General features: G+C 38.4%; 1 protein-coding gene across 1 annotated transcript in view; it reads left to right on the top strand.

Moving 5' to 3' along the window:
• COL3A1 (collagen type III alpha 1 chain) overlaps positions 1–16,188 on the top strand; it is a 52,329-nt gene extending 36,141 nt beyond the window's left edge. The window contains exons 23-51 of the mRNA XM_074829638.1: positions 346–399; positions 754–852; positions 1,008–1,061; positions 1,194–1,247; positions 1,734–1,787; positions 2,172–2,225; positions 2,424–2,468; positions 2,560–2,658; positions 2,754–2,861; positions 3,400–3,453; positions 4,453–4,506; positions 4,611–4,664; positions 5,285–5,338; positions 5,675–5,782; positions 5,965–6,018; positions 6,514–6,567; positions 7,963–8,124; positions 8,251–8,358; positions 9,150–9,257; positions 9,664–9,717; positions 9,891–9,998; positions 10,635–10,688; positions 10,799–10,906; positions 12,149–12,202; positions 12,438–12,545; positions 13,213–13,489; positions 13,994–14,181; positions 14,368–14,610; positions 15,634–16,188. Of these exons, the coding sequence (XP_074685739.1) occupies positions 346–399; positions 754–852; positions 1,008–1,061; positions 1,194–1,247; positions 1,734–1,787; positions 2,172–2,225; positions 2,424–2,468; positions 2,560–2,658; positions 2,754–2,861; positions 3,400–3,453; positions 4,453–4,506; positions 4,611–4,664; positions 5,285–5,338; positions 5,675–5,782; positions 5,965–6,018; positions 6,514–6,567; positions 7,963–8,124; positions 8,251–8,358; positions 9,150–9,257; positions 9,664–9,717; positions 9,891–9,998; positions 10,635–10,688; positions 10,799–10,906; positions 12,149–12,202; positions 12,438–12,545; positions 13,213–13,489; positions 13,994–14,181; positions 14,368–14,610; positions 15,634–15,780 (2,772 nt within the window). The 3' untranslated portion in view covers positions 15,781–16,188. The remainder of the gene's footprint in view (positions 1–345; positions 400–753; positions 853–1,007; positions 1,062–1,193; positions 1,248–1,733; positions 1,788–2,171; positions 2,226–2,423; positions 2,469–2,559; positions 2,659–2,753; positions 2,862–3,399; positions 3,454–4,452; positions 4,507–4,610; positions 4,665–5,284; positions 5,339–5,674; positions 5,783–5,964; positions 6,019–6,513; positions 6,568–7,962; positions 8,125–8,250; positions 8,359–9,149; positions 9,258–9,663; positions 9,718–9,890; positions 9,999–10,634; positions 10,689–10,798; positions 10,907–12,148; positions 12,203–12,437; positions 12,546–13,212; positions 13,490–13,993; positions 14,182–14,367; positions 14,611–15,633) is intronic.
• The last annotated feature ends 1,750 nt before the right edge of the window (positions 16,189–17,938 follow it).

Here is a 17,938-nt window from a genome sequence, read left to right as displayed (position 1 = left end):
AGTCAAAATTGTTTCATTCCTTGATTTTTACCATCTGAAATTAGTTTTCTTCCCAAATAATGAAAGAATACAAATTTTGTGCATGTTGATTAATGTCCAATGACTTGATTACATACAGTGACTCACAGAGAAAGCGACAAACTCCTAACAAAAGAATTTGTTACCTTTCTCTGCTTTTTCCCCTTAATGGGATGGGAGGAAAGGGGAGGAGTTTTAATCCTTATTAGAGACCTTAAAATCAAGCAAGTAGTTTAAAATGTATTTTTATATATTTATGTTTATGTATTGTAACTTAATACTACACATTTTAAACTGAAGAATAACGCTTTTTTTCTTCAATTGCAGGGTATGCCCGGACTTCCAGGAAGCGCTGGAAGCGATGGGAAACCTGGCCCTCCAGTATGTACATTGTGCAAATATTTTATCCTAGTCCTCCTACTGACCTTATTCTCATCCCACAGTATCTACGACAGGTTGTTATCACAGTCAGATTGTCTTTTTGTGCGTGTGTTAATTACCAGAGCACTTTATATCCTGTCTCATTGTAGTAACATTCTGTAAATCTTGTCATTTAATACTATTTAAAATACAGGGTATGCAGAAGCTTAGTTGAAATACAAAACACATAATAAGTTTTGAATGACAATGCCTCTAGCCTGATCGCACCCTCACTCACTATTTAATAAGTCATGGATATTCATTTATTTCACCTAACAGATGCCATGTCTTCATTTCTTTTTTTCTTTATTCCAGGGTAATCAGGGTGAAACTGGCCGTGCTGGTCCACCAGGCCCTTCAGGCCCACGTGGTCAACCAGGTGTAATGGGTTTCCCTGGTCCTAAGGGCAATGAGGTGAGTGGGATTTCTCCACTTCACCTGTGCTTATGCTTGATCAGTCAAATGTTGAAATAAATTGCTCCATAGCGGGGCTATCTCATGTTGCAACTTTAGGTTATTGTATATCGGCCAGAACAAGTATTTCAAATGTGATCTTTCTCTTTCATAAGGGTGCACCAGGCAAGAACGGAGAAAGAGGCCCTGGTGGACCACCTGGAACACCTGTAAGCTTAATAAACATTTTGTTTAATAATATAATAATTTAATAATGACATAATATTAATTAATAATAATTTGACAAGTCTTATAAAAATTATATCAACTCATAACCATAGCCTAATTTTATCTTCGTATAGGGTCCTGCTGGGAAGAATGGTGATGTTGGCCTCCCAGGTCCTCCTGGACCTACTGTAAGTGTGGTAGTCCTGTAAGAGGCAATTATCAATTATTGCCAAGGTGGTCTGGCATCTACAGATGGAGACTGAGAATTTAGGAGACGAAAAATAATGATATAAAGATATCTCCTTTTATGAAGACAAATAAAAGAGCTCTTCTTTGCCATTATTTTAATTAATTAATACTCAAAACTTTGTTAGGAGAAACCTGAGTTGGGTATAACTGGTATAAGTTGAAATGAAAAGTTCATTTAGAGCTCTTGGGGATCTAGCACTATTTCAGACTAGTATCAGGTATAAATGTGTCTGCTGAATTACATGTAATGGTTGGAGTGAAAAGAGCAAATACCAGAACACCAAGATAGATTACTCTTTGGGATTGTGCAATGGTATAATCAGATCACAATAAGGAGGCATAGATGTGAGGTGGTGTGGAGGTGTTTATATGTTAAAATGTTCTCAGACAATTTCAATTTTTTTTTCTCTTTTGTTTGATTCTAGGGTGCTTCTGGGGAGAGAGGAGAACCAGGACCATCAGGTGCACCTGGCCTCCAGGTGCTGTGTTTACTGTTTATTGGTTTCTGATTCTTTTTAATAGACTCACACACACACAGAGTCACAAAAAAAAAAAAAAAAAAAGAGAAAAAAAAGAAAAAAGGAGGCACCTAAACATTTTCATTAGGGTGCATGTCATCATATTTTGATGTAAGACAGATCAGCCACTTGACAAAATGCTTAGCATTTCATAATTGCAAACCAGATGGATAGCTCAGTAGATTATGTCACATAAAACCTCTAGCTATGAAATTAGCACCTCTTCCTTTCTAAAGGATTGGAATGAGTTTGATATACATATTTGTGTCCAAAAAAAAGTTGCTAGATAGGAAAATGCATAATTTATCTATGTAATATGGATGATAATACTGTTCCTTCATATAGGGATTACCTGGTGGACCAGGACCAGCTGGAGAGAATGGAAAGCCTGGAGAACCAGTAAGTAGTAATTACTTTTATTTAAGTAACAAAAAATACATGAGAAGTTCTTCCTAGATTACATTTCCAAATTCAGACAACTATTTGCAGAGCAGAGAAGTCTGATATTAGGGATAACAGGTGAGAGAAACAGGGTGCCAGCCACAATGCAGACTTACTAAGTGTATGGATAACTTGCATTTATTTTCTCATTAACAGGGGCCAAAAGGTGATATTGGAGGACCTGGATTCCCAGGCCCTAAGGTAAATCATACAGCAACATTTCTATAATGACATGAATGAATTAACAAACTATGCACTTGAAAACAAAGAATAACACATTTCTTTGTCACAGGGTGAAAACGGTATCCCAGGTGAACGTGGTGCACAGGGTCCTCCAGGAACTCCTGGAGCAAGAGGTGGGCCAGGTCCTGCTGGCCCAGAAGGTGGAAAGGTACCCACAGAATTGCTTCCTTTCCTGCTAGTATGTCTAGCATTCAGGCTAATATTTTTTTTCTTTTTCCTAATTATTTTTTTGTTACTCTTTAGGGTCCTCCAGGACCCGCTGGTTCCCCTGGAGGCACAGGGCCACCTGGCTTACAGGGAATGCCAGGAGAAAGAGGAGCTTCTGGAAGTCCTGGACCAAAAGGGGATAAGGTAACACACACAGCCCCACACTCTGCCAATTTTATGCTAATTTAGTGTTGAATTCCCACAAGGCACTGGGTTTGTTCACGTCTTCACTTCTGGCCTTATTTCAGAGGTGCTGACTGTGTAGCAGTACTATTGATTTAGCAGTGTGGTATGGGTCCTATATGTTAAAAAATATAGGACTCTTCACCTGGTTTAATATGTGATACATATTTTGCTGTGCTAGATCTCTTGGGGGAGGAGTACATCAAAACAGTTCTAATGAAGCTAATAAACAATGAGAATAGTTCATACCATGGGCAAACAGTTTGGCATAGACTCCATTTTGAATCAATTTGGCTTCTTTTCCATCGAAGTATTCAGTATCAGATGCTGAATACTGGCCAGAATGTCATCCCCAATTTTAGATTTCTATGATTTGGTTATTGAGATACCCTCAGCATGAGATCCATTCCTCAGTAATGTTTTCATTCTACCCCCCTCCCCCTTATGCTCATCTTATGCTTGCTTTTTGCTTATGCTTTTTACGTCTTATGCTTGCCAGGGAGAACCTGGTGGCAAAGGTGCTGATGGCCTGCCTGGTGCAAGAGGAGAGCGAGTGAGTAGTCCTTAAATATCTAACAGTTTTATCAGTTAGCTTTACATGGTCTACGCTTAGAACATGAGTAAACTTACAGTGAATAAATACTGGCTAGGAGAGGTAAAGTAGTGGTCCCACCATATTTCATTCCAGCAGTGCAAGTATGGTTTCACAAACTAAATTAGACTTAATGCTAGTTTTTGTGTTTACAGCTGCTTGGGTAGCTATAATAGAATTTTTTGCAAGCAGAACATTACAGCTAATTGGGACAATGTTTTTGAGGGAAAGTAACAATGCAAAAGTAGAGAAAATATTACTAGCTTCTTAAATCTAGCTGACTGATGAGGAAAATTGTGGTTATAATGAAGCACGAAAAGACATCATGATAGTAAGTATTCTCATACAGAATACTACTACAGGTTACTATATATGATTACATCTACATAGCATATACACATAAAAGACCCTTGAAATATATGCATATATCTAATGAGTACATGCAAGCAGTATATACATCAGGGACATACATATACATGAGGGATGATAAATATAAAAATGCGGCTTGTATGAGTTGGAGGAAACATAAAGGAATTATTTCATTCCATAGGTACGCATTAAATTCTCAAGAAAGAAAAAGTCAGGGAGCTAGTCAAGAGATGTTGAACATGTACTGAAGAAATGTAGTCAAATTATCTATGTGAAAAGTTAGGGCAATGGATAACTTTTATTGTCTACCATTGAAAAAGACCTATTAATTTCAGGTGGGTTTGGATTAGGTTTAGATGGTGGGGAAAAACTGAAGGAGGATCAATCAATTCTCTCACATCACAAAATAGTGTGATCTCAAAGTGTCAATCCAAAACATAGTGTGCAAAAATACACTTGCATTATAGACTTACTTCCATTTAAGTATCTTTAGCAACCTGTTTACACTGAAACATAAATGTTATTGATCAAAACAGAGGAATTAACATTGTCATATTTTGATATAAAACATACTATTTTCTAATTGTTTAGGGTAATGTAGGTCCCATCGGTCCTCCGGGTCCTGCCGGCCCACCTGGAGATAAGGTAAAGCATCCTCTGTAATGATGTGTGATACTGTAAAGAGTCACACAAGTGGCTGTCTCATGGGAAGAAGAAAAACACCTAGTAATCATTCTTGTTCCTTACAGGGAGAGACTGGTCCAGCAGGTGCCCCAGGTCCAATGGGCTCCCGTGGTGGTCCTGTAAGTGATAACACTTTTCTTCCAGTAGAACTTTACCATGGCTCCTCTAGCCTGGTATAGACATCGGTGTTGTACCTACCCTATCAGGAACACATGTGGCTTGAGTTTAAAATAAATTAAGCACATTTGTCTCCTGCTGACTCCTGGGATTTACAGGTGCAAAGGACTTCAGAAAATCAGTGCTTTTAACACTGTAAAGGGGTCGGAGGGCTGCAGTGACAGGTCAGGGGAAGAGTGTGAGCAATAGTTGTTTCCATCTTGTCTTACAGTTAAGTAAACTTTTTAAAATACTCTTGTATTTATTTTTTAGATTGATAAAACAGCATATTTGGATTTCAGTTGGATCTGGGGAACACCATGGATTGTGCTCAGGGTTCATACAGGTGTAACTGAGATCAGTTTGTCACACTTTATATAATTAGCAGATAAACTGTTCAGGAATTTAGAGTTCAGTTCAGTTTTTAGAGCTCAGGAGCAACTGTCATTTTGGGGTGGGTTTTTTTCCTCCAAAGGCAGATGAGACAAAGAAACTTCACGGTATTCATGGGAGTGTTCTCTAACTTATAAAGCAAAGCCTATCTTTCCAACAACTTCCATTACTGGCATGTTGTTTTCTACAGGGTGAACGAGGAGAACAAGGTCTTCCTGGACCTGCTGGCTTCCCTGGAGCTCCAGTAAGTATAAATACTTAAAAGCAATTGAATGTGATTCTCAGTCTTTAGTTTCTCTAAGTTCATCCACATCTCAGAAAGTCTTGCTGTCACCGCTTTAATATACCTGCTACATACATTTGATTTGTTTGCTACTCTTTCTGTGCTCAGTCACACATAGAGCAACATTTCTTTATCCTTCCCTTCCTGTTCTGGTAGACCAATAGAGTTCAACTGCATTCACATTTAATTTAATATTTAAATTCCCTTCAGAAGAATATCTGAACTGAATAGCGTTTCTCATCACAGTGATATCTATCTGCATTGTTTGAGTCATAATATAATAAAATTTTTCTACAGGGCCAAAATGGGGAACCTGGTGGGAAAGGAGAAAGAGGTCCACCTGGTATAAGAGGAGAGGCTGGACCCCCTGGAGCTGCAGGTCCACAAGGTGGTCCTGGTGCACCAGTAAGTTTTTGCCATTCCTTATTGCTACAAAGAGAGGTTTCTTCAGTTCTCCTTCAGCCTCAACGTGGCTGGGCCCCAGTGCAAGCATTTGAGCTGCCTGAAACTTAATGGCACTTCCTATATTTTTTTAATAGGAATCTGTTTATCAAATCATTTGCTTTTATCTTATTCCTTCCATGTAGGGTCCACCTGGTCCCCAAGGAACCAAAGGAGAACGTGGATCTCCTGGAGGTCCTGTGAGTATCTCTTTGACATAGTCACAGATAAATTACTCTCTCTGTTACAAGAAATGTGATATAAATTAAAAACAAAACCTTCAATGACTTTAATTATTCTGGAACTACAGATATTTAAGTGTTCTAGAAGGAGTAATTAAAGTTGAGGTGTTTAGTGATCTAGATTACATTGATTTTTAACATAAGTAAGGTGCCAAAATAGCTTTTGGCACAATGACCTAAAGCCATAAATTGGCTTATCTCAACAATTATTAGATTTACATGCCATCTTTGCCAAGTGTCTCAAGCCCATTAGTTCACCTTTGAGGAATATATGGGATCTTCCCTTGGAGACAAAAAAAAGATTGAACTTCTTGTTCAGTTCCAGGACATTTAATCAGGTTTTAAGCAAAACAGCTGAATATAATTCAAAGTCAGCAGTTGTATAAAAAACCAATTTGTTTACATTTTTCCAATTTTCAGAAAATAACAACTAAAAGTATTGATCTCTTATAGGGTGCTGCTGGTTTCCCTGGTGCTCGCGGTCTACCTGGTCCCCCTGGTAGCAACGTAAGTTGTCTAACCCCCTTTTTCTTATATTCTTACCTTGTGGATATATTTAGACATATATTAGTATATTAAACTATATTAAGCTGTATGTACCTTGACATGAATATAGCATAAGCAAAAACATTCTGAATATGATATATGAATTTAGGGGAAAAAAATCTGCAAAAAGATTTTACTCTCCTCTTATTTCCTGTGGAATAGCAATTCATTCACTTCCTGTCTTGATACTCCTTCTTCTATTGTGGTTTGCTTTCCAAAGCCCATCAGAGTTAGTGGAGTCCTTCTCCTGGATCAGGTCCTTGAGTATTTCTGTTGGTGGCAGGCATCCTGTCCTCTCTATTGCTCTTTTATGATGCAAGAAATATTCAATATTGGATCTTTAATTGGTATGCATTTTGAAAACTACCTTTTGTACATCACTGTCGAGTTTTTTTAATTGCCTGTAGAATGGAATGGCATAAGACTTAATTGTCTTGGGACAGAGGAGTTTGGAAAGATTCTTGTGGCAAAGTTTCTCTCTTACAGTATGGCCTACATCTGAAGTTTAATCTACCAGTCTGCAGCATCCTAATATAAAAATATATGTTGATGCATCAGCTAATTCCAGTATTTTATACAATATCTGTGTGTGAAGAAAAGCTGTTTCAAAATATCCTTGTATGTTCAACATGCACCTACTTTTGACTCACATAGTAAAAATTAGATTCTGATTTTTTGAGTCTTAAGAAACTTTAATTAAGAATACAATGGTTTACCAACTTTAAAATCAAAATTATAAGTTAGTCTGTTGTATGGTATAAATTAAGATGGATAATTTTATATTTGAATAAACAGATTTTTATTTTCTGTCTTATAGTTACAGACAGATGCAAATTAGAATACTGCTAAATAAAAAGTAGGATTTTATTTAAGGTACCATTAAAGTCAATGTAATTCTCTCCAATGATTGGCTAAGCTAAGAGTTTTAATGAAAGACATTTCATTCTGCACGTGTCCAAGACACCACCTTGAAGGTATCTGGCTCAAGTGATTCAAGAAATCAGCAGGGTCTGCTAGTATTTAAAATTTCTGTGGTAGAGCTGTGGGTAAGGAACATGTATCCTGTGTTGGATGCATTACAACCACCGGGCATCCAAAACGTGCAGGTATTGCATTATGCAAACCATATGTCCAGATAGTAGGGAGGAAAAAAAAATCAGTATTGAAAGTGGTAGGTGAAAGGATATCTTTGTAAGACCAGATCAGATTTGGGTGCATAAAGTTGGACCCTAAATCCGCCCTTAGGCAATGACTCAAATCTGGTTGGCTTCCATGAGGAAAGATCAATACCAGTAAGTGTGTGCTACTGTTCCAGATAACACAGCTCACATTCTTATTTTTCAAATTTTTTTTTAGGGTAGTCCAGGTCCCCCTGGTAACGCAGGGCCTGCAGGCAAGGATGGGCCTCCTGGACCCCCTGGCAGTGCCGGTTCTCCTGGCAGTCCAGGACCTTCTGGAATAAGAGGTGAACCTGGCCCACCAGGTGAAAAAGGGTCACCAGGCTCACAAGGAGAAAAGGTAGGTACATGTTCAACCAGGGACTGTTACACCAGTAGACAGGGATTATGCCTGTCAAGAATAAGAAGCTGTCTATTGAATGTTAAAGGTGCTCAGTATTAATTGATCTGACCTTTTCTTAAACAGGGATTACCAGGTTTACCAGGTCCTCAAGGCGTTATTGGTACCCGGGGTAACACAGGTTTGCCAGGTCCGCGTGGCCCAAGTGGTCCAGCCGGTATGGCCGGTGCCAAGGTGAGACCGCGTTCAATGCAGCAGTAGCCTCAAAGTTAACACAACTGTAATTCAGCTGCTAAAAATACCTTAGAGATAAAAAGTAATGAACGTGTTGTATTTTTTAAAACACGTTTTAGCCCAAAGACTACAGAATTTAGTTATTTGTGTTTACATCCTTAAGATCAGGCTTTAAAAAGTCCAGTAACCAGCAGCTGTGGGATATGAGGTTATCTTTAATCTCTATTACCAAGAGTCCTGGATCAGATTATCTAGAAGTATATAACTAGCTTCACACACTTAAGGAGAGTCATGGGCTAGAAACTCTCCTTGGCACAAGATTTGAGTCAGTTTCACCTGCTGCAAGTTGTTTATCTTTGCTTAATTCTTAATATGTTTCTTGCTTAAATATTATGACCCAAACAGAAAAATATCTTCACCTCCCTCCAGCAAAGGTGGTGTGAGGTTTGGTTTGTAATTTATCACTAGTATATCACATTTTCTTGTTAACTGCTTTGCCCATTCCTTTTGGACACATAAGAAGAGACTTACCCATTTATTATTTCTCAGTTGACAAAACAATAAGGAGCATTCCTTGGGTTCACTGGCCTTGCATGAGTATTACCAGCAATGAAAATAAACTAGTTTGGCCAAGTTTTTATCTTTCTTATTTTGAGTATTCACGATCACGAGTCACAATGACCCTTCACTTTATTAGGTCTTCTTCATAATCACTGCATATTTAAAGATGTGTAATACAATGGTATTTAAATACATTATCTGCAACAAAATCCTGTCCTTTTTTTGTTCAGGGTGAAGATGGTAAACCAGGCACCAATGGCGTCCCAGGAGAACGCGGTGCTCCTGGTCCACAAGGCCCTATTGGACAAAGAGGCTTACCCGGAGAGCCTGGCAGAGATGTGAGTGGATGTGTTAGACCTTCCTGCTAGCTTGTGAGTTACAAACGGCAGACTCTGGGAGTAAATATGCTTTAAGGTTTACAAAGTCTCCCTCAAGTGCCTGATGCACAGGGTTCTGGATGGATTACGTTCTCATGTAAGGTGGTGTAGCCTGCTGTCCCTGCTATACCTTTTACTACCCATGGACCACATCTCTGTCTCACTTGGAACTGAACAAGAGACTGCACTGCCTGTACATCTGAAAAATAATGCAGGTCTTACAGATCTTCCTCCGCCTCCAGGAACTCTTCCTTCTTGAAAAGTCTCTTTCTTTGAGCATTATTTAAGCTTAGTGGAAAACAAGCTGTCTATTTGTCATCCAGTTCATAAACAAACTGCACCACTTTTTTTTTTTTTTTTTTTCCAGGGTAACCCTGGCTCAGATGGCTTGCCTGGACGTGATGGATCCCCAGGAGGAAAAGTAAGGAATCCCCAATATCTTTAGATTGCCAAATAAATGTTATGTAGAGATGACAATATACATAGTTCTGTGCTATGTAACTGATTCCTTGAACCTCATATGCTCTACTGAAATTACACTGTAGTTCTGTAAAACATTAAATTTATTATCCTGTCAACTGTTACTATCTGCAGGGTGACCGTGGTGAAAGTGGCTCTCCTGGCCTTCCGGGACCTCCTGGTCACCCTGGACCTGCAGGTAGCAATGGTGCACCTGGAAAAGCTGGTGAAAGAGGATTTCAGGTAAAACCAAAGTAAATAGTTTACTGCTTATTTACATACTTATCCTATGCAAAGTACATTTCATGCAGTAATAAAGTAGAAATTTGGAAGAGTCATACATTTGTTACTGTCATAGTTTCTTGGCATTGAGGACCTCTTTTATAAGAATATCAAAGGGAAAAACATCACAGTTTGTTCCTGATAACTGTATATAAATTAAGATCAAAATCCACATATTCCTTAGGATGCCAAAAAGCACATCGTCCCACCAAGCCCTATGTTAATTTCCATCCCATCTGGTGCTCATGCAGTACCAACAATGTTATTTATTTATACTAAGGGAGTAACTCTGGAAGCCTTCAAGTTATTTCTGAGAAGTGCTGACACCAGCACAGCTTGAGCACTGAGCATCTCGCAAAATGAAAAGGGGTCTAGTGCATGTGGTACGTATCAGTGCCTACAAGCTGCTGAGTAAGACTAACGTTGGTAGAAAAAGGAACTGGCCAAAATTCTTGCTTATTATATAGTGTGTGTGTGTGTGTGTGTGTGTAGCTTCCCCTTGTTTCCAAACAGCTACTGGCTTTGAAATGCTTATCTGGAAATATAAAGGCAGTCTAGTCAACTCCAAGTGATCCATATCATCTTATTGTGTCACAGGGTCCAGCTGGCCCTCCTGGTGCTGCTGGTGCTGCTGGTGCTCGTGGTCCTGCTGTAAGTCATATTTAAAGTATTTGTTATATCATACATTCACTATTTCCTGTTTTTTGGGCATTTCTCTTATTTCTTTATATATTCCTTTTATTGCAAATCTACTCTTAAAGGGTCCTCAAGGTCCTCGTGGTGATAAAGGTGAACCTGGTGAACGAGGCAGCACTGGTATAAAGGGTCACAGAGGATTTCCTGGTACCCCCGGTCTCCCTGGTCCTCCTGTGAGTATTTCGCATTGCATTGGGAATTATAGCTGTTCTTAGTTTCTGTGGTTTAGGTCTCAGGTAACTTGTTAACCTTAACTAATTTACTGAGGAAACAAACACCCACCCCACCCCCAAAATCTTTGTAATTTGATTGTAAAATGTGTTCAAAAGCCCAGATTCCCTGAATAAAGAACTAGAAGAAGCTGATAGAAGCTAAAGCTGGGTTTTCTATAATCCCTTTCAGCTATGTGTCTGCCTTTGTCTGCAACAAACACTTTTTGAATTCATTTATATAGGCTATTCCTGATTAAATTATAAAATATAGAAATAGGGGTTGAAATATCTATGTCTATTAGAAATCTATGCTAGGCCAACAACTAAATCCATGAAAAAGCTACTTGGAGTCCAAATACCTCTCTTCTGTCATGCGTCTTTTACAGTAATTAATATTAGGATGAAATGGGCATGAAATTGTAAACTACTGAATTATAAACGTGCATTACCATTTTGAACAGTTCTTAATAGCTAAAAGAATCGAAGGGTAATAGACAGGCATGCCCTGGGTATTTATGACAAGTAAAAATTTAAAAAGAGATTTATGCTGAAAAGAACTATTAATAGCACTCATGATACAAGTGAGAATCAAGAAACAAAAATTCACTCAATTAATCTATCAATGATGACAAAAAGATGGAAGTGTTAACTATAAATGCAGCCAATGCCAACCTGTTTAACAACACAATATAACCTGTTGTCTAATGTATGAAATGAGTAAAAAAAGAAATCTGATAAATTCTCATTTACACTATGATAGCAAGATGATCAATAATTTTTAAACATATGGCTTAGTTCTTTGTGGTGCATAAATAGAGCAAATTTTTTAATGCATTTGAAAACATGAGTGTTTGTCATATTATTTAAATAACTTTACCAGTAGTATGATTAAAACTGCAGCATTTTGAGCCTATAGCTATGTATTCTTATGAATACAAGATTTCATCCAAAGTTGATTGATGTCCATTGGCTTTCCTGAATTTTGGATATCACATCATTAATATTTTTTCATATAGAGAACATTTGATATTTTTTTCTGGTTAAAGAATGGCAACCATTCTCTTTCATACCTGACATAGTCTTTTTACAAGGATATGTTTCATATAATCTTAAAGATGTTTTCAATGTCTTTATTTAAGGTACATCCAGCTCATTGCAAAATATTACTGGGAGGTGTATGACTCACTTTTCTTTTCTTCATAGGGTCCCCTGGGTCCACAAGGTGCACTTGGAAGTCCAGGACCTTCAGGTGCAAGGGTAAGAAAAACTTCTTACTTAGCATAACTGGAAGAAAAATTCAGACTGTTTTAAAAAAAATTTTCTTTTTTAATATTTTTTTAAATTGGCCATCTTAACAGGCAACAGCTGAAGAAAGAGAAAACACCTGATAAATCATACAGAAATGTTTGAAATAGCTCACAAAGTATTTCTGAATTTGAGAGTGTCTGGTAAACTATCTTGACCATATTATTTGTGTTCAACATTGTTCTAGGGTCTTCCAGGACCAACTGGGCCACCTGGGAAAGATGGTACAAGTGGCTATCCAGGTCCAATTGGTCCTCCTGGCCCCCGTGGTAGCAAAGGTGAAAGTGGCCCTGCAGTAAGTAAATTGTGCACACTCAAAAAACCAAATCTTTATGGATTATTCATGAAACATAGAGCTCTCTCCCATTTAAGTATCTCCCTTAGAAAATCCTGTATTTCATGGCCTGAGCTTGTGGTAGGAGGTATCTAGCTATCAAGGCTAAATCAAAAAAAAAGATACAGATCATTTGTAGTTCAGTGTAAGTATTGATGTACTGTGCATTGTTAGTCTCGGATAATCATTGACTTTTCTGGATACAATGGGAAGGCAGGATCTCCTCTTTAGAATACAGACTCCCTTTGTGTCTTGGAAGCTATGAAATGGGTTTCCTAGACTCCTCTAGAAAGGCCAGTGCTGCAAAGGTCACTAGCTTAGTCACTTCTAAAGCTAAGAAATTGTTATTCTCTGAATTTTGGTTCCTTCTCAAAGGTCAGACAGAAGAAGGACAGCCACAGCTTGACAAAATTAGGAAAAGAAAACTCCAATTTCAGGAAAATAAAGGCCTGGAAAGTATAACAGATGTTTATAAGTAGCAAGTGCCATTATTATTTAATAAGTAAATTAAATATTTATGCAAAAATTCTCATTTTTTTTAAGATTAAGGCTCACACAGACTTGTAGTTTTAACCTGTGATCTCTACTCAGTGCTATGTTTGCTATTTTCTTTTTTTTTTTTTTTTAGGGTCCGCCAGGCCAGCCTGGTCTTCCTGGTCCTGCTGGTCTTCCTGGTCCATGTTGTGGTGGTGGTGGTGGTGGTGGTGGTGAAAAAGGTCCACTGGTCTATGGGTATGAATATCGAGATGAGCCAAAAGCAAATGATATCAATCTGGATGACATCGTAGCTTCAATGAAATCAATTAACAATCAGATTGAAAACATCATTAGTCCTGATGGGTCCCGTAAGAATCCAGCTCGTAACTGCAGAGATCTGAAATTCTGCCATCCTGAGCTCAAGAGTGGTATGTTAGGTTTTTCTTTTCACCAATGGTAGCAGGTCTTGATTTTTTTTTTTTTTTTTCATGAATGCTATTGTCTTTGAGTGTTTAAGTGCAGAGATCTGCTATAAAAATTGATTTTTTAAAACAAATGTAATGATAAAGATGTTCAGTGTAATAATAATTTTAAACTGTAATTTACTATGCATTTACACAGTATACACACTGACTTCAAATCCACTCCTTACATGCTTATAAGTGAACATTTGTTTAAATAATTCTATGGAAAAAAACCACGACAAGTCAAAGTTCTACATTTATTTCAAATGTCAGTCATATTAGAGTATTCACATGAACTCAGCATATTTTATATCATCGTATTTTCTGTGGCATCTCATCTGTCAAAATTAATATGTTTCCTAATTTGGCTCAGGAATCTGACATAGAAATAAACTTCACCATCATGCAGTCAAATTCTTCTCCAAATATAATAAGCCCCTTAACACTTTTTTGGTTTTTTACCTCTAGGAGAATACTGGATTGATCCTAACCAAGGCTGCAAGATGGATGCTATTAAAGTATACTGTAATATGGAAACTGGTGAGACATGCCTCAATGCTAACCCTAGCACTGTGCCAAGGAAAAACTGGTGGACCAGCGAAAGCAGTGGAAGGAAACATGTTTGGTTTGGAGAATCTATGAATGGAGGCTTCCAGGTAAGAAATTACCACAGTTAACAGCCCAAAAGGTAGTACACGTTGTACTCGCATACATCACAACATACTAAAAAATAATCCTGAAATTAAACTCAGCTGAACATTTGGTGGGTGAAATAATAACTGTATGGACTGTCCCTAGACATGTTTAAACAAAAAACATTGCTCATGTCTTGTACTCTGCAGTTCAGCTATGGAGATCCTGAGCTTCCAGAGGATGTCTCAGAAGTTCAGCTGGCCTTCCTTCGCATCCTCTCCAGCCGTGCCTCCCAGAACATCACCTACCACTGCAAGAACAGCATTGCCTACATGGATCAAGCCAGTGGAAATGTTAAAAAAGCTCTGAAACTGATGAGCTCTGTGGAAAGTGAGATCAAGGCTGAAGGAAACAGCAAATTCACATATGCTGTTCTGGAAGACGGCTGCACTGTAAGTCAACAAGAATTTAGCATGGTAGTTTAATAAATAATTCCCTCTAGGGAAGAGAGAACTTTGCATGACCTGAGTAAGGAAAGGACACTGCTGCACCTAACTGAGGAAATTTAGATATTGTATGCCAGAAGTGTCACTCCTGCAGCAACCATAGAAAGTGAGGTGCACTCCCATTTAAATCTGTGCTTAACAGGTACCTTCTTGCTTTAGAGTCAAAGTCAAGGAAGTCACAGTGAACAAGTTTTGATCCATCCCATGTCAACTCTAAGAATAGTAGGAAACATCTTAGTCATAGAAAAAAAAAAAATCAAGGCTAGCTGATTCAAGCCATGGGCCATGATTATGGGAAGGGGCAAACCTAGTCATTTTGCAGGTGCAACACTGCGCCTTGCTCACTGCCCCAGAAAGTACTGGAGAGTGCTGGTCTATGAGCTCCTGCAGCCTTTCCAGTAACAAGTACAAACAGCATAACACCATCCACAGTTTCTCCCTCCTGCTGGTTAAGGTCCCAAAAGCACAACAAACACTGACACATGTGGCAAACCTGCTGTTTAAGGATGCATGAACACATCTATGCTGCAGCCACTCCGTGGCCATTTCTTTAACATGAACACGAAGAGCTACCTCATTACTGCTGTCACTTTTCCCTAAGGCCAAAACCACTTTTACAAACAGAGTAGCCATTTGTACCATCTCCCAGCATGCAGAGCGCATTTCAGTCCTAAGTCAGGGCACTGGCACTGCTCCAGAGTACTCTGTCTATCAGGGATTCCATCCCTTCTGAGATGCAAGGTCTACAACCCCACAAGACCTCTTACCAAAGGTCCAAAAATGAAGAATGTCTATGTAATTGTTCATTTCTACACAGACTACAACCAGTTTTCATGGTGTTGAGAGGGACACATTAATACGGAAAGTATGAAATCCAGTAAACTGGGGGGGGGCGTAATTTTCACATAGCCCAACACTGATTTCTTTAACCTGATTGTTGGTTTTTTTCTTTTCTTTTTAACTTCACAGAAACACACTGGTGAATGGGCTAAAACAGTCTTTGAATACAGAACGCGGAAGACAATGAGATTGCCTGTGGTTGATATTGCACCCATAGATATTGGTGGTCCTGATCAGGAATTTGGCGTGGACATTGGCCCGGTTTGCTTCTTATAAATCAAAAATCCTGCTCTTTCTGAAACCCCAGCAAACAGATTCACACTCCAACTGTGCTCCTTTGTTTTAGCCTTGTCAACTAGTACAGGTGACCATCTGTATCCCAGTTATTTATTAACAAAATTTCTGGGGGAAAAAATCAATTTGATATTAAGGGTTATGTTTTTTGCTATTACACAAAGTACAGTAAAAATGCTTTTTTGCTCTATTTTTTTTACCAAATTCCATCTTCAAAACATGTCTCCGTGGTGCTATAATACAACTTCAACACTTACTAAAACAACACTGTGTTCTATTAGTTGAATGTTAGCCAATTTACAAAGCACTGATTGCTCCCAGTACCAAAGTTTACCCTTCTTTCTAAGACGCAGTCCATAAAGCTAGAAAGACCTCCCTGTTTCAACTACCTCAACATGGACAGAAACTGGGATGTGTCTGATGAGTCAAACCAAAAATCAAACAAATCAATCAAAACACATTGGACCTATTGGTCAATTCAGTGGAAACATTTGGTACAAAATTGTCTATTTCTGTACTGATTAGCTGTGAAAAAGTACAGTGTATTTTAAGAGTTGAATACCTTAATGTCAGTAGTCACCATAATTTTATTGTTGGATTGTATTCTGTTATCAAAGGTGCTTCTCTACTTTCCTGTCATTGCTGGTCAAGACCACTAAAATTAGGGAAGTGTAAAAGACTAATATGATGGTGCTAATGTATTTTTCACTCCTAACTCTGCAAGTCAGGGTTATTGACTTGCTTAAAAAAAAAAAAAAAGTAAAGGATTTAAAGCAATTGTAAATGTCTCCTGTCAAAGATTGTCATTGGCATGTCATAGACAAGAACTTTCTCCCTTCACTCTGTAAAAGTCAATAAAGATGCAAAATTGTGAACTTCTGTCATGTTAACACATTTATAGTGTTGAAGGTTAACCATCTTTGTAAGCTTTTATATGGTTGTTGGTCTATTCCTTACAGAGACACATAATAAAATATCTTAATAAAACTCCTTGTTGTTTCATAAAACTGACCCTTTTTTTTATTTTACTATTTGTATCTCTTCAAACAAATTCATAAGGCAGGATACAACTCTAGTACCACTTTAACTGATTTTTCTAAGACAATTTGAAGGAAAACTTGGTAATCCTAAGGGATGCAGTTTATGGCATCATACTATGAAATTTTCTTTCTTACTTTTTCCACTCCTCTCCATCCAGTGGCTCATTTTTGCGAGCTTGGTGAGTTCTCTGACTATCAGCATGGAGTCAGCTCTGACAGCAAGCTCCGAACCAGCACCCATGCACCTAGGCAGATCAGTTTGGAGAAAACAGAAGAGCTTAATCCTCCCTTTTACCCCCAAAAAACTGCCTGAGTCTAAATAGGCAGTGATAGGCTACTATCCTTTCAGATGGCAGCTTGAGTAAATGGCCTAAGGGTCTCCTACAGTGCAGGCTAGAGGCACTAGCAGTTTGATGAAGCTGACAATCTAAGCATCTTGATATTTTTTATGGATGCTGGAGCTGTACAACTATATTTTTTATGGACATTGGAGCTGTACAACTAAGTCATCCCCAGATTTTAGCAAAAATTCAAGGAGATGCAATTACCACAGTAGTTCAGTGGTGCCTGAGCCAGAAGATGGCATTAGCCATACACCAGAACCTGGGAAGTGAAACCTCTCCCAGATGTAGAGGCTGATAGATGCTACTCAATCTTTCCTGTGAAGGAAGATACAGAGCCTGCTGTCACATCATTACCACAGTACCACGCATTGCTCCACAGCTCAGGTTCAGTAAGGAGCCTCTAGAACAAGGTCAGACAACAAAAATTGGGCAGAAAAAAACCCCAATCAGATTCTTAAAGGTTCTTATTGATGCTTATGGATCATGCATCCTCTAGAATACTTTCTGGATTGGACCAAGCAGGAAAAATGGACAGAGAAAAGTTGGTTTTTAAGAAACCTCACCAGATTTGGGTTTGTGCTAAGACACCGCACTGCTCTGGCATCATGGAATTTCAACATGCCTGTGCAGAACCAAAATAGCAAGGAGCAGGGGGAGACCTTAGCAGCACAAATGCAGTATCAACACAGGCACAACTCTACTTAATGCCACATAAATGAATAGTGCCAACAACTAATAAAAAATATTGGGTCTTGC

Source organism: Strix aluco, chromosome 6 (assembly GCF_031877795.1).
Source record: "Strix aluco isolate bStrAlu1 chromosome 6, bStrAlu1.hap1, whole genome shotgun sequence".
NCBI lineage: Eukaryota > Metazoa > Chordata > Aves > Strigiformes > Strigidae > Strix > Strix aluco.
This window is presented reverse-complemented; position numbering and strand designations above follow the sequence as displayed.